The 12,993-nt window shown below is 36.2% G+C and overlaps 1 protein-coding gene across 3 annotated transcripts in view; it reads right to left on the bottom strand.

The window, feature by feature from the left end:
* Window positions 1-12,623, bottom strand: part of LOC122036512 (myosin-6-like) — a 29,278-nt gene extending 16,655 nt beyond the window's left edge. The window contains exons 1-21 of one of the 3 annotated variants that reach the window (XM_042595859.1): window positions 12,096-12,623; window positions 11,507-11,635; window positions 11,291-11,434; window positions 11,044-11,189; window positions 10,804-10,960; window positions 10,621-10,679; window positions 10,313-10,472; window positions 8,933-9,082; window positions 8,701-8,837; window positions 8,468-8,614; window positions 8,227-8,328; window positions 5,272-5,329; window positions 5,047-5,148; window positions 3,901-3,938; window positions 3,685-3,811; window positions 3,269-3,439; window positions 3,049-3,180; window positions 2,450-2,559; window positions 2,304-2,370; window positions 512-689; window positions 179-384 (exon numbers count right to left, since the gene is read on the bottom strand). In XM_042595859.1, coding sequence (XP_042451793.1) covers window positions 179-384; window positions 512-689; window positions 2,304-2,370; window positions 2,450-2,559; window positions 3,049-3,180; window positions 3,269-3,439; window positions 3,685-3,811; window positions 3,901-3,938; window positions 5,047-5,148; window positions 5,272-5,329; window positions 8,227-8,328; window positions 8,468-8,614; window positions 8,701-8,837; window positions 8,933-9,082; window positions 10,313-10,472; window positions 10,621-10,679; window positions 10,804-10,960; window positions 11,044-11,189; window positions 11,291-11,434; window positions 11,507-11,635; window positions 12,096-12,098 — 2,523 coding nt within the window. In that variant the 5' untranslated portion in view covers window positions 12,099-12,623. The remainder of the gene's footprint in view (window positions 1-178; window positions 385-511; window positions 690-2,303; window positions 2,371-2,449; window positions 2,560-3,048; window positions 3,181-3,268; window positions 3,440-3,684; window positions 3,812-3,900; window positions 3,939-5,046; window positions 5,149-5,271; window positions 5,330-8,226; window positions 8,329-8,467; window positions 8,615-8,700; window positions 8,838-8,932; window positions 9,083-10,312; window positions 10,473-10,620; window positions 10,680-10,803; window positions 10,961-11,043; window positions 11,190-11,290; window positions 11,435-11,506; window positions 11,636-12,095) is intronic. The other 2 variants (XM_042595860.1, XM_042595861.1) reach the window with 2 other exon arrangements.
* Between the last annotated feature and the right edge of the window lie 370 nt (window positions 12,624-12,993).

Below are 12,993 nucleotides of genomic sequence, written 5' to 3'. Positions count from 1 at the left end.
TTCTGGAAATAGGTTGATTTTATAGATGAATGAATATGCATATGCTAGGGAAGATATTCAACTAAAAAAACAATAATTATGAATATGGATAGATTCATGGAACTGAAAAGTGTCACTTCTTAACAGATATATTGTTAATTTTTGTTGACAGGTAAAAGTAAACACAATGTACTTGTACCTGAATAATTATTGCAGCTCTTGTCTGTTTCCTATAATGAAATTCTTTACGAGCAACCATCCCACGTAAACCAGATTGAATGGTAATAGATGCAAGACAGTTGTTGGTGTACATTTTCCTTGCAAGGTGCATGCGAAAATATGCCTGGATTATTGAGGCAGCAGCTTGCCTACGCATCTTTTCATAATGTTGACATGCATTGTAACCTTCAACAGAGGGTGAAATTTACTTTTAGTGCAATCATATTAATCCTTCTGGACATCAAATATGCAGAAATATACAGAGGGAACATATCCTAAACCAACTAAATTAATGCACTGTTCTTGATATTACCTCTGCATGCAGTCTGTAACAGTATAGCTGATTTTTGGAGTAAGATGAAATGTTTGCGAGCCAAATAGGATCGAACTTTTCTTTGAATTTTCTTAGCAGAGAGTCCAAGAACTTCATTCCTACGAGCATCTAATTCAGCCATCTGACCAGCACGAAGAAACACCTTTGTTTTGCCTATCTAGAAATCCATATAGTACAATTAAAATTTTGTCAGCATTAAAACATGGCAAGTCTCTGCAAGAATATGCAGTTTGACAAATGTAAAATTTCTTCCTTCTGTTTAAGTAATTGGGCACAATTTACCCACTACGGATACCAATTAGCAAAATATATAGGGAAAATCTATTTGCACACTTTTTTTTGGACAAAGACATTTTGAAAAAAGTCAAAAGCATCGACTACATCTTTCTACCATTCCTATCTACCACTAATACATGGAATATGGAACTATAATAGCCTGAATGAAAAGGAAAAAACAATGAGAAATTCTTTGAATGATATTTTTTGAACAAAAATCAAAAGGGTTCTCCTAATTATCAGAATCCTTAAAAGGGCTCCTCTTTTTCAAAAAATCAAAAGGACACCCCACCATATTTCTAATACAGAAGATACTCTTATTCCAGCATATTGTTAGAGCAGCTACGACATAGGCTGCTGCTACATGTAAAAATAAATTAATTCAACTTGGTTAAAAAATAACTTTTATATAAAAAAAAATTCAAACTTGATCAAAATCGCTTCAACATGAACAAATTCACACTAAAAATATTGTGACGACCAATTGGCTACTACAATGTTGTAACACTCAATTAATCCTTGTTACAATAGTTTTGAATTTGACCATGTTGAAGCAATTTTAATTAAGTTTGAGCAATTTTGACCAAGTTGGTAAAGAATTTTTTTTAGATATAAAAGTACTCTATGTATAAATTTTTTTAACGAAGTTGAATAAATTTACTTTTACACGTTATAGATGCTACATCCATAGTTGCTACAACATTATTGGAATAAGGACATCTTCAGAAATATGATAGGACACTCTTTTGACTTTTTTTTTAAAAAAGGGTTGCCCTTTTGACAATTCTGATAATTAGGCTCTTTTGATTTTTAGTTTTTTACCCTTATTTTTTATCTCTGTGAATTCTTTCAAATTCATATAAAGCTAATGAAAGTCAGGTAGATCAGAGAGTTTATGGTTATTTTATGCTCATACTATTCTATTACATATTATTATAGAATAACAAGCAATGAGTCCCAACTATTTGACCTAATTTTTATATCAAGTTACATGAGTTGAAATATGACTATTATTCTGTATTATTGCTTTAGAAGATGACTTAATCTTTTATTAACTGCATAAGGAATTTAGAGGATGCTGTAACATATATACATTCTTGGTAATTGTTTTTAAAGTATGGTTGATGTGGATCGTGGATATTTTCCTTTAACAATTAAAGTAGTTTCATATTTGCAGTAATTTCTCCAATGGTGATAACCTTCTCCAGCTACTTAACCCAAAAATTTTGTTGTTCATCTTCCCAAACCTATTACTTTGCTCTTGTTCCTTATGAAATACGTAGAGGCATGCTTGTAGGTTAAAACTTTCATGTTGTATTGATTTATCCATAGCAAAGCACAAAGCAGCCAAAATCAAGCACCAAACGTAAACATAAAAAAGTTAGCAACAAATTGTATGGAGCATGTGGATGATGTTGGATGAACCTGCAGATAATTGGACTTTTCAAGGAGACAATGCAATATCATGCTTCTTAGTGCCAACTTGTTTATTTACCTGATAACCTTTGAGACCCACTTTCTCTAACAATTTCTTAGTAACAGTCACCTCATCAAAATTCCTACTGTGACAAAGAAAAAAAAATGTAACCAATTATAAGCCAAGATGCTTATTTTCCAGACATTGAGATTGATAACAACTACCTCTCATCCAATAAATTGGGTGCAAAAATGCCAAACCGATCTACAAATTCATCGAATGTGCGTCGTGTGGGATATCCAGCGCAACTTATTCTGATTGCCTCCAACACACCCTATATGCCACAAAAAGGAAAGCATCTTTCCATGTAACCGATACACTAAAACTATACTAACAAAAATGACTAGTATTTCAACATAAGGTTGTCAAGAGCTGTGAATCGCATGATAAATTATCAAATCGTGAATCATACAATTTGACAACTATAATTCAACACGCTCTCACCATGCCATTTGGCATGAACAAGCATGTAGATAGAAGAAACAGGAGTCTTTTCAACAGTATAGAGACCAAAATTTCAGAAACTAATCAAGTACCAATTTTAACTACTTCTGAAACTCATGGCAATGAAATGCTGAATGGTAAACCAAGTAATATCAACTCATTTAAGCAACAAAAGGAGTGCTCAAATGGGTTATCTAGCAGAATGGTCCATCTACAATGTTTGGTCTTACAAGTAAATAATAGTTCGGGATAAACGAAGGTGTGAGCAAGGTAGACAAGAACAATTACATAGCAATAATCTAAGTGGATGCAAAATTACCCCACAACGAAGCTGCTGGAGAATATTAGTGTTCTCAAAAATTGCAGGTCTCAGAAGATTATTAGGCTTTACACATCGTATGTAGTGGGGCTCAGTATGGCTTAGAGTTTCTAATAAAGTTTGAAGTTGTTGCTGCAAAGAAGTGCACACAAGTGTTACGTACATATACAGCATATTAGCATCAGATTGTAAAATGGGAAAGAAAAGACCAACAACTCACCTTACACCTTAAGCCAATTGATGAGAACTTCGAAGATTTAGATGAGTCCTCTGTAAGTGGTGGGAAAAGACCTGCAACAAAGGGACACCTTGAAGCACCCAAGAGTTCTTGGTGTTCAGCAACAACATAATCTTTGTTCTTATCCAAGAAAAGTTCTGTTTGATATGTAACCTGAAAGATATTAAGAAAAGATGACATTCCTGACCATGCACAAGAACTACTCAAAATGGGGAAGAAACTAAGAGATCGTATCTAGACTGTGGACTATGAACCATAGTTCAAACTGAAGCTGGGCTCAACAGAATTATGCACTTATTGCATATTAATCAGTTTTTTGCCACTTCAAAGAAGTTAACAAAACTTGCTTAGTTCAATCAATCCAGTTGAATTTAAATGTTTGAAGGTTTTCAACTTACATCGCCAGCATAATGACGGATGGTAAAGTCGGAGCGTGAAAATTTAGGTTTGATGAATCGCTGGTGATTCTTAAATGTTTGGTACAACTTCTCAGCAAATGTTTCATGTGTTGACCTTGGCAACATACTAAGAATATGAACATACATCAGCTGCTGAAAAAAAATTAATACGCAATGTAACAAAATAGAAAAATGGAGGGGTATTATCATACATACCAAGCTTCATCTAGAAGAGCAATTATTCCACCTGGTTTCTGAAAAATGTTCAATGAAGGGTGAAAATATACTCTTAATACTGAAATTTCAATTTACTTTATAACGAAGTGCATATGAGTGTACAACTATGAACCACACATAAAACAATAAATACACAGGAGTGCCTAGGATTTGCTAGTTAGCACAGGAGTCTTCTCTATTTTTCCCTGTCATTGTTACAAACTATGTAAATTAATTTACTATAAAGAAAATAGACAGTAGATGTCGTAAATCCTATCAAACCAGTACACAATCGAATATGGCATAGTGTTCCATGTTACAGCATGCTATCTAGCACATATACTGGTCCAAAACTCAGATCTGGTGGACCAATTCTGACATTTTAGAAGTTGATTACAACAATTAATCATGTAACACATATCTGTCAATTCTCAAAGTTAACTAAAATAATTTTCCATAAAATTCCTATGATCTTTGAAGTGCATACTTAGATCTTACTGCTATTGGTGTACCGTGTATCATCACATATCTTTGGCAAAAAGTCATAGCTCATATAGTAGTACTCTAAGACACAAACAGACCATTTATATATGAGGCTCATGGATAGTTTTAACATATTCTCTCCTTTCATCAAGATATCAGACTGCATAGGCCAGATTCTAGATAGAAACAATTTTTTACATTCCTAGAAAGCCTCTTCCAACTTCTGTTGATCATTGTTGAAAAAGAAATAAGTGGGTCTTTCTAGTCTTTAGTGCGAAACAAAACCATTATGGGTCATAATCCTTCATTCACTTAAAGGACAATTTGAAATGTCAGATATAAACTGTTAAGCATGGGAGAAGACAGATAATCATCACTAATAAGGAGATTGTTTTTCTTTACAACTCATCTGTGTTCACCAAACTATTGAAGATGTAGCAAGATACACAAAAGCAATTTACACTGATTTTGCAATTTATTTACTTGGGTAATTTTGTAATGGAAAAAGAAAGAAAATATTTAGAATAGCAAAGTTCAACCATGGAGAATTTTGCAATCCATATAGATGAATTCTTGCAAATGTAAAAAAGAAGCTTGTTCACCAGACATAACCCAAAAGATTTATAGCAGAAAAAATATTTTAGGTTGAAACTCATTACAAACCTTCTCAATAAGATCAAGAATATCCTGATTGTCAATAAATTCGATATAACTCCAATCAATTTCTTCTTTTGTATATTCTTCTTGTTCCATCTTAAAAACATGCTGTTGCAATAAGCAGAAAACAGATTAACAATCATCTTCTAGACATAAAAATGTTGCATTCTCAGCAGAACAACTAAGTAGGAATTCTCATCCAGTTTTTATGATAATACTAGTATGTCAAACCTGATTAAAATGTTGTTGCAGTTTTTCATTAGTAAGATTGATGCAAAACTGTTCGAAACTGCAAATGATAAATATGTTAGAATCAAATGGAGGGGCCTTAAGCACAGATAGGAGGGAAATAAGTAAATGATTAGCTACATGTTGTTTAATAGGTAGAGAGAAAAAAATACACTTATTCATAGGTAGAAGGGCATCAACATTCCAACATGAATATACGTCACATGCATCTGTATCAATATCTATCCTCCAGGATCAAAGAGGTCTGAATTATGAGAAATAGATGGTGTTTGTGCCAATAAAGCCAACCAGAAATAAGTATAAATTTTAAACAAAAGCATTTTTCAACAAATATATGCATCAAAGTATACATGTAAAAGGCTGCATAGTGAGTGAAGGAAAGAGATACCGCTCTTGGCAAGCAATGCTTGTCCTAACTATTTGAGGTAGACTTCATGGGTATAGTGAAAGCATTAAAACAAGTTAGAAAATATCTGTTACCATATCAATACAAGAAGCTTAGAGGAAGATAAGTGATGTACAGTAGACCTAGCCCAATCTAAAATCATTAGTAGACCACTTGGAACACACACATGACTCCGAATCCTGCACTTGGCAATACAGAAATAAAGAGTCACTTCCTATCTGCCACTAGTCATTTCCTACCTCAAGTGACACCAAGCGCCAACTTGAATGTGGAGGCAAGTTCCCACATGGAATGGAGCTCCTAGCAAAGAAGTTGTAACAGTGACTTGTCGAGCAATGTGTTCATCCTCCCTAGTTGCTCCTCCCTTCAACACCTTACAGGGTGGCAACAAGGCAGTATGGATCAAAAGCATGGGTGATGGGGGAAGAAGAGGGCAGAACATAGAAGGCAAGGAGAATAGAAGGAGTAGGTTTCTGTCATGGTGCTAGGGTAGAAGCTAGAAGGCAAGGAAGAAGGTGTAGGTTTCTGTCATGGTACCAAGGTTGTGTGACAAAGCAGAATATGTGACAAGACTGAAACTAGAACTTACAGTTGTGGAGGTTGCCGACAACTGAGATACAGAACCAATCATGGTGGCATTAAAAGATCACCATGCATCCACATTGAGACATCCTGTGACACTACCCGCATTGAGTGTGTTGCAATCTACATGAAGCTCGACTCCATGATGATGGAGAATATATAATGGGGAGTATGTGGAGAAAGGAGAAGGAGAGAAGTGAGGATTGGCAAGACCTTATGAGGAGACGGGCATTAAGTGTTGGTGGGTCTACTTAAAAAGTGAAATATGTGAAGGAACTAAAGAAAATTGAGATGTGGAAAGTAAGCGATGTTGGGTGGAGGAAGACTGAATTAACTTGTGGCATCCTCTTAAAGGGATTTAAAAATAAAAATACTAAACAATTATCTACATTGATATCAAGCTGAGAAATAACAATGTAAAACATTCATTAAAAGAGACTTGTGTGTAATAATTTGAGGCTTACGTGTAATCTATGTTAGCCTCCAACATAATAGTTAATGTTTAACATCCCATGTAAGGCTAATTTATCATATAACTATTATCTCTTAACAAGAATAAATTCCAATAATGTTAGGGCAAAGATACTTATGGTGTTTCATAAGAGGGAAGGAAACTAGAAAGGAAATAAGTTACCAAAAAGAATTCCTAGTAACACTTTCCTCCATTCAAAAACTCAGAAAAAAATCTTTCTCAAGTTCTCCTCTATATAGTTTCTGTCCAATTTAGGTGGAAAACTCACTTTTCCAAGTAATGATTTTTTTTTTCAGATATATTTTTCATTATTTTTCTATGTTTGTTAGGGATGGCGATGGGTAGGATTTCATATCCTCCGTACCCATCCCCATTTATTATATCTATACCCATACTCATCCCCATACCCGTCGGAATTTCGGGTATCCATATCCTACCCATCATCTTATTACTTCCTACCATTCTTGTTTTAAAAAAAAAAAAATATTTCAAGGTACTTGTAAGCTCTTCCTCATCTCACGTTCCTTCGATCAGGTGAACATTTCTCGTGGAAAAGAAGATGAGATACGTGTTGATGATGGGATAAAGAGACAAACTAAGTCTTTTTTTTCTAAGACGAAAAGCGGGCTAAAGTTTTTTCTTTCCCATATATATATATATATATATATATATATGGTAGAGTATGGGTAGGATTTTACCACATCCGCCTCCATACCCATTTACTATAATCGAGTATAAAAATTCCCTCCATATCCTCCTCCATTCGGGTCGGATGTCGGATTACCCATCGGATTCGGGTGAAATTGTCATCCCTAATGTTTGCATGAAGAAAGCCTTGGCGCATAGTAAATTTGCTGCCATGTGACCTAGAGGTCACGAGTTAGAATCTCGAAAACAACCTCTTGCAAAGCAAGGTAAGACTGCATACCCTTCCTTGGGACTCCACATTGGCGATAGTTTTGTGCACAATGCTGCCTTTTTATTTTTCTATGTTTTTGATAAATAAAGTTTTAAGACTTAATTTCCTCCCTCTTTCTTTCCTTCCAAGGAACCAGTCAGATAAAAATATTTTGCAATTTTTTTTCTCTGAATTTTTCCCCAAAGTTTTTTTCCCCTTACCAATTTCCTCCTTTTATAGGGGAAAAAAAGGAACTAGTAAGATCTAAGAATGATAGGGACAGGCAAAGCATATGTTTCAAGACTCAAACAATTCAACTTTTCAGTTAATGGAATACATGTACTTAAGACTTTGCGTAAAGTTTCTTTCTTTTGACAAAAACCAGTTACAGAAGCAATGTTGCTGGAAACTTCTTTTCTAATGCAGAAAACAGATGTTCAGAACTATAGAATAGAGAAAAAGACAAAAAACCAATGGAATGATCATAATGAGGCACCCCCCAACCCCCAACTTGATGCACAACATGATGATTTTTTTGGCGTCTTCAATGATGAATATAAAAGCATACCAGCTAAGCACCTGTTTGTCTTGAAACTTTCAAATCCATAAATATCCAGCACCCCAATCAAAATCTTTGAATCAGGATCTTGGCCAATTGAGCAGTTGATTTTATCCACAAGCCTGCAGACACAAGTAAATAGCATAGTGACTAAAGACTGTCATACAAAATGAATATTGAATATTTTAAACAAATTCTTGGAAGGCAAGTATCAGTTAACAAAAAATGTTCACAAATTTGTTGCAATTCAATGACACTGACCAATCAAACAACCGTGAGTAGACAACCTTTGCCAAAGCATCTCGGCTAAGAGTTGCAGCTTCAGGATTTAGATTTTTGGTAATGCGATCACCGCGAGTTATGATAATCCTTTTACACAAGGAATCCTCAAGAGCTTTCTCATTACACCTAAAAATTTAGTTGACTTCTCAAGAGATTTGTTTACAGATTATAAAAATGCAATGAATAGGACATGTGATAAGAAGTGGACTTACATGAAAAGCTCTGCAGCAGTTCTTAGATGGTACCAAGATTTATCGTCTTTAGGTACAGATGAATCAGGTTCTTCTCCTTCGGCAAATTCAATATTTCCAAGGTGAAGAATGGCAGCCACCACACTGAAAATTGCATCCTGAATAAAGCATACACGAAAAATAAATATAAAATAAACTACATACTTAATAGTAGGATGTAAAATGTTTGAGAATGAAACAGGATAAATTGTACCTGTTCATCAGTGCTAATTCCAACAACATCCATGGCTCTTCTAGTTGTTAAGTACTCCTCTGACTCATCTACCCCATCAAGTGCAAAGCAATTGGACTGATTAAGGTAGTGAAACGTTCTAGGATGGTCCAATTTGTATCTATCAATGTCCTGCTTACCCATTGCAGCAACTGAGTGTGACTTAGCCAACTAATCAATCATACTAAGATTATAGATCAATACAAGAATAAGGGGAATAAATCACTTTAGTATCGTTTTTATTTTTACTTATTTCACGTTCTGGCTCTCCTCCTAAGATTCCCATAGTTCCCTCAGAAGATTTATTATTAAATTGTTCCCATGAGACTCTGATATGGTAGCATTGACTTCTGGACTAGGTTTCTGGGTGCAGGAATAAATATCGAGTGCAATTAAACTTGATTTATCTTTTCTCTCTTTGGGATACATGGTCTCTCTTTCATCAAGTAGAAAGGGAAACCTGCTACCACAGAGACTACAACAATAGGATATGCTCCAACCTCAATAAGTTTCACATAATTAGAGTTGAACTAATTCTCGGAACAGACAATAGTATATATAACAACTCACTATCCTTTTACGGTCAGGATAGCATCACAAGAACTCAAATTATAGATAGCCCAACTCCTTAAGAAGGGCCAGCTCAAGATAGTTACTTAACATTCCAATTCTCACCAGGCATAAGAAATTAAAATACAAGTGTGAAAGAATGAAGCAAAGGAATGTATATGTGCACACAGAGTGAACTGATCAGCCAAATATTGGTTTATGATTTTTAATTGGTGATGATAATCTCTTCAAGTAAGACCAACGCAAAATAAAGGCAACTTGATATGATAAAATAAAATTGCTTGACAGTGTTGAGGCCAATTACCCAGTTGATTCACAAGGCCAACGGAAATGAATATACTATGCTGTATCACAGTAGTATGAACACAGCAAGCATGATGAGTGCAACCCCCTATGAGGCTACAAAAGGCCAGATAGTTTTACAGGTTCAACAAGGAAAAGACAAGTTCTCTTGTGAGTAGCAAGGAATACCACAAAGTTTAAGTGGTTTTATGTATTAGCTCAACAAAAGATGGTTTTCTTCCATGCTGAGCTAAAAACTTAGTGGGCATTAATGGTAGAGCCTTGCATGATGTACAATAGTGGAATAATATCCATAAATTCAATCAAGTTGTGACATACATCATGTTTTTGTTGCGTGATTAATTCCCATTATGTCAGATCTTATGATGAATAGAAACTAATAAACAATCTTTTTATGTAAATAAGTTTTTGATTATAAATAACTAGATCTCTTTCTCTGAAAAATTATTTATTTTAAAAAGGACAATAACCACCAAGAGGAGAAATTACCTCAGATGGAGCAGCACATAGCATGTAAAAACAGTGGTAGTTTCTCTCAGGATCAGATATTTGACAGACACGAGATCTTTCAAGCAAGTATGTTCTGACAGCAGCTCCTGAAATCCTTGCTTTTTCATCAAACTGGATCTCAACAAACTTTCCAAAACGACTGACAAGGTAGGAAATTCAACGTTGGTCATCATAAATGACAACCAATCCTCCACTTAAATCTTTCTTCCACTTTATTGACCCAAGGGATTAAGAAAGGAAAAGGGAACAGAGAAGTGAGAAAGAGTGAGGAAATAATGATTCACTACCTGGAATTATTATTCCGTACTGTCTTTGCGTTGCCAAATGCCTCAAGCACAGGATTGGACTGGACCAAAGATGAAATAGTAAATGATACTCAAGTTAGTTTCCAGATGAAGACATTCTATTGTAGGCACAAAATCCATAGTTCAAAAAATTTAATCTAATAAAGAAAAAATTCAATGTGTGACCTCCAAAATTTGTTGCTCGACAGACCGTGCATCAGTTGCCACTTTACCACCCATATGAGCAAGAAAGCGCATAAGCATCTTAGTGCTTTCTGTTTTTCCAGCACCACTTTCTCCACTTACTAATATTGCCTGGCTTATTCCATCAATCATCATGCGTCTTCATTTAAGATCAGATTATCAGTATTAATAATCAGGAAAGGAGATATAGTAGCATTAACTTAGAGAAAATATGAGTATTACCTATATGCAGCATCGGCAATTGCAAAAGGATGGGGAGCTAATTCACCAAAATCTGCCCCTTTATACTGTTCCATCATGTGGGTACTGTATAGGTGTGGCAGTCTTTGAAAAGGGTTCATAGCAATCAGTATATTCCCAGTATATGTCTGAGAAATTGGACATTATATTAGCATAGTGAATAAATATCTATCTAAAATGCCATAGAATAAAGTGGGGAAGATACATCAAGTCCACAATCCATACTTACATATATTTCATTCATCATAAATCTTGACTTTAAGTTCAGCAAGACACCTGGTTCATGAAGATAAGCTAGCTTTGTCATGTCATCGACACCACAAGGTGATACATCGGTATCTTTTGGGAACACATTGTTCAATTTTGCCGTAATCTGCAGTGGGAAACAGTATATCATAAAATAGAAGTTGATTAGAAATGGAGAATACTCGAGTAAAACACTCACTGTCTTTCCAGAAGTACAGGTGATCGTGACTTCATCTCCGTTGACCTCCACGACCTCCCCATCAATCCAAGCCTCATCAGGATCCTCAGTCCATACTTGTGACCCTACTGTGGGATTGCTAAGATTGGCCTGTTAAGCAATGAGAACAATAAATCGAAGACCATATAAATAGTGAAAATCAAGCGACTAAATAAATCAACAGAGACTATTGGTAATGATAAGACACAGCCGTTCATCAATCACTCAATCCACCTTCATTTGATCTTTCAACTAATTGAAAGAAAAAAACAATATATTTTACGATTTTAGCTTATTCAGAAACTAACCTATGAAAGCACTGGAACTGGAAGACCAAAGGAAAACATGTTTGGTTTGTATTCACTAAATTTCTCGGCTTATAATTCCAAGTAAAGTAAGATCAAGTAAGATCTTAAAACTTTGCCGTACACATTTATAGGACTACAACAATCAGCTGCTTCAACGCAGACATGGAGGCCCTTTGTACATACATTAAATCTGCACGGACTACACCAAATGCTAGATCTCCAGAGAATGGAAGGTACAAGAGCGATGTAAGTATGTAACGTACCATTTCGCGCTCCAAAATCAGGTCAACGCCTGATCTCCTTGATTCTCCCTCAGGCCGATACTTCCAGAGATCCCAGATCGCACCAATGAGAATGCCCACAAACAATCAAGGTAGGATCCACACAAAAACAAACGGGAAAACAAAAGAAGGAACTTTCCGTCCGAAAAGATCAAATGTTTCTTCTCTCGGCCATTAAATATTTCCTCTTTTTCCCTGCTCGCCGTGACTCCGAGATCCGCCTCGGAAATATCCGTTCGAGGGCACAAAAGTCGAATACCACGCCGTGCCCGCGTCGTCCTATTCGACCTCCCCGCTCGGAGCGCCTCGAAGAAGAGGGAGCGAGAGGGAGGGGGCTTCTCCGAGGTCGGAGTGGCCAAGATCCTGCCGCCGCTCCTGCGATCACAGCCCAAATTGATACCTTCCCCCCTGCTGCTATTGCGAAGATCCCACGAGGCTTCGATCGCCGCTTAGTTTTCTTCGCGTTTAATTTCTACTCGCAAGCGTTTCCTTCTCCTCGCCAGGAGTCGATGAGTTTTATCAATGTAGCCCGGACGTCGTGTAGCACTCGTTCGCGCGTTGCGTTGGTCTGGTAAAATTTCATTCTACCTCTTACATTTAAGAAAATTCTCATTTGTTTCAATCTGCCTCCTGTACTTTCAGTAATTAACATTTAGCCCGGATTGTAACGCATTTTCCCATCATTTCCACTGGCATGGCATTTGCAACCCGATCCGATTTAAGGCGTGAACGGCGCGGCCCATTGAGTTAAAATTGTGTCCTCGGCATGGCTTGGCGCAATTTGTTCGTGAGCTTTGTGGCTCAATCTGTCACTCGGCTAGCCGCAATGAACGCGCACGCCGTCGGAGGAGACGCACAGGTGCGTTCGGCCAGCGACAGC

Source organism: Zingiber officinale, unplaced genomic scaffold, assembly GCF_018446385.1.
Source record: "Zingiber officinale cultivar Zhangliang unplaced genomic scaffold, Zo_v1.1 ctg167, whole genome shotgun sequence".
Taxonomy (NCBI): Eukaryota; Viridiplantae; Streptophyta; class Magnoliopsida; order Zingiberales; family Zingiberaceae; genus Zingiber; species Zingiber officinale.
This window is presented reverse-complemented; position numbering and strand designations above follow the sequence as displayed.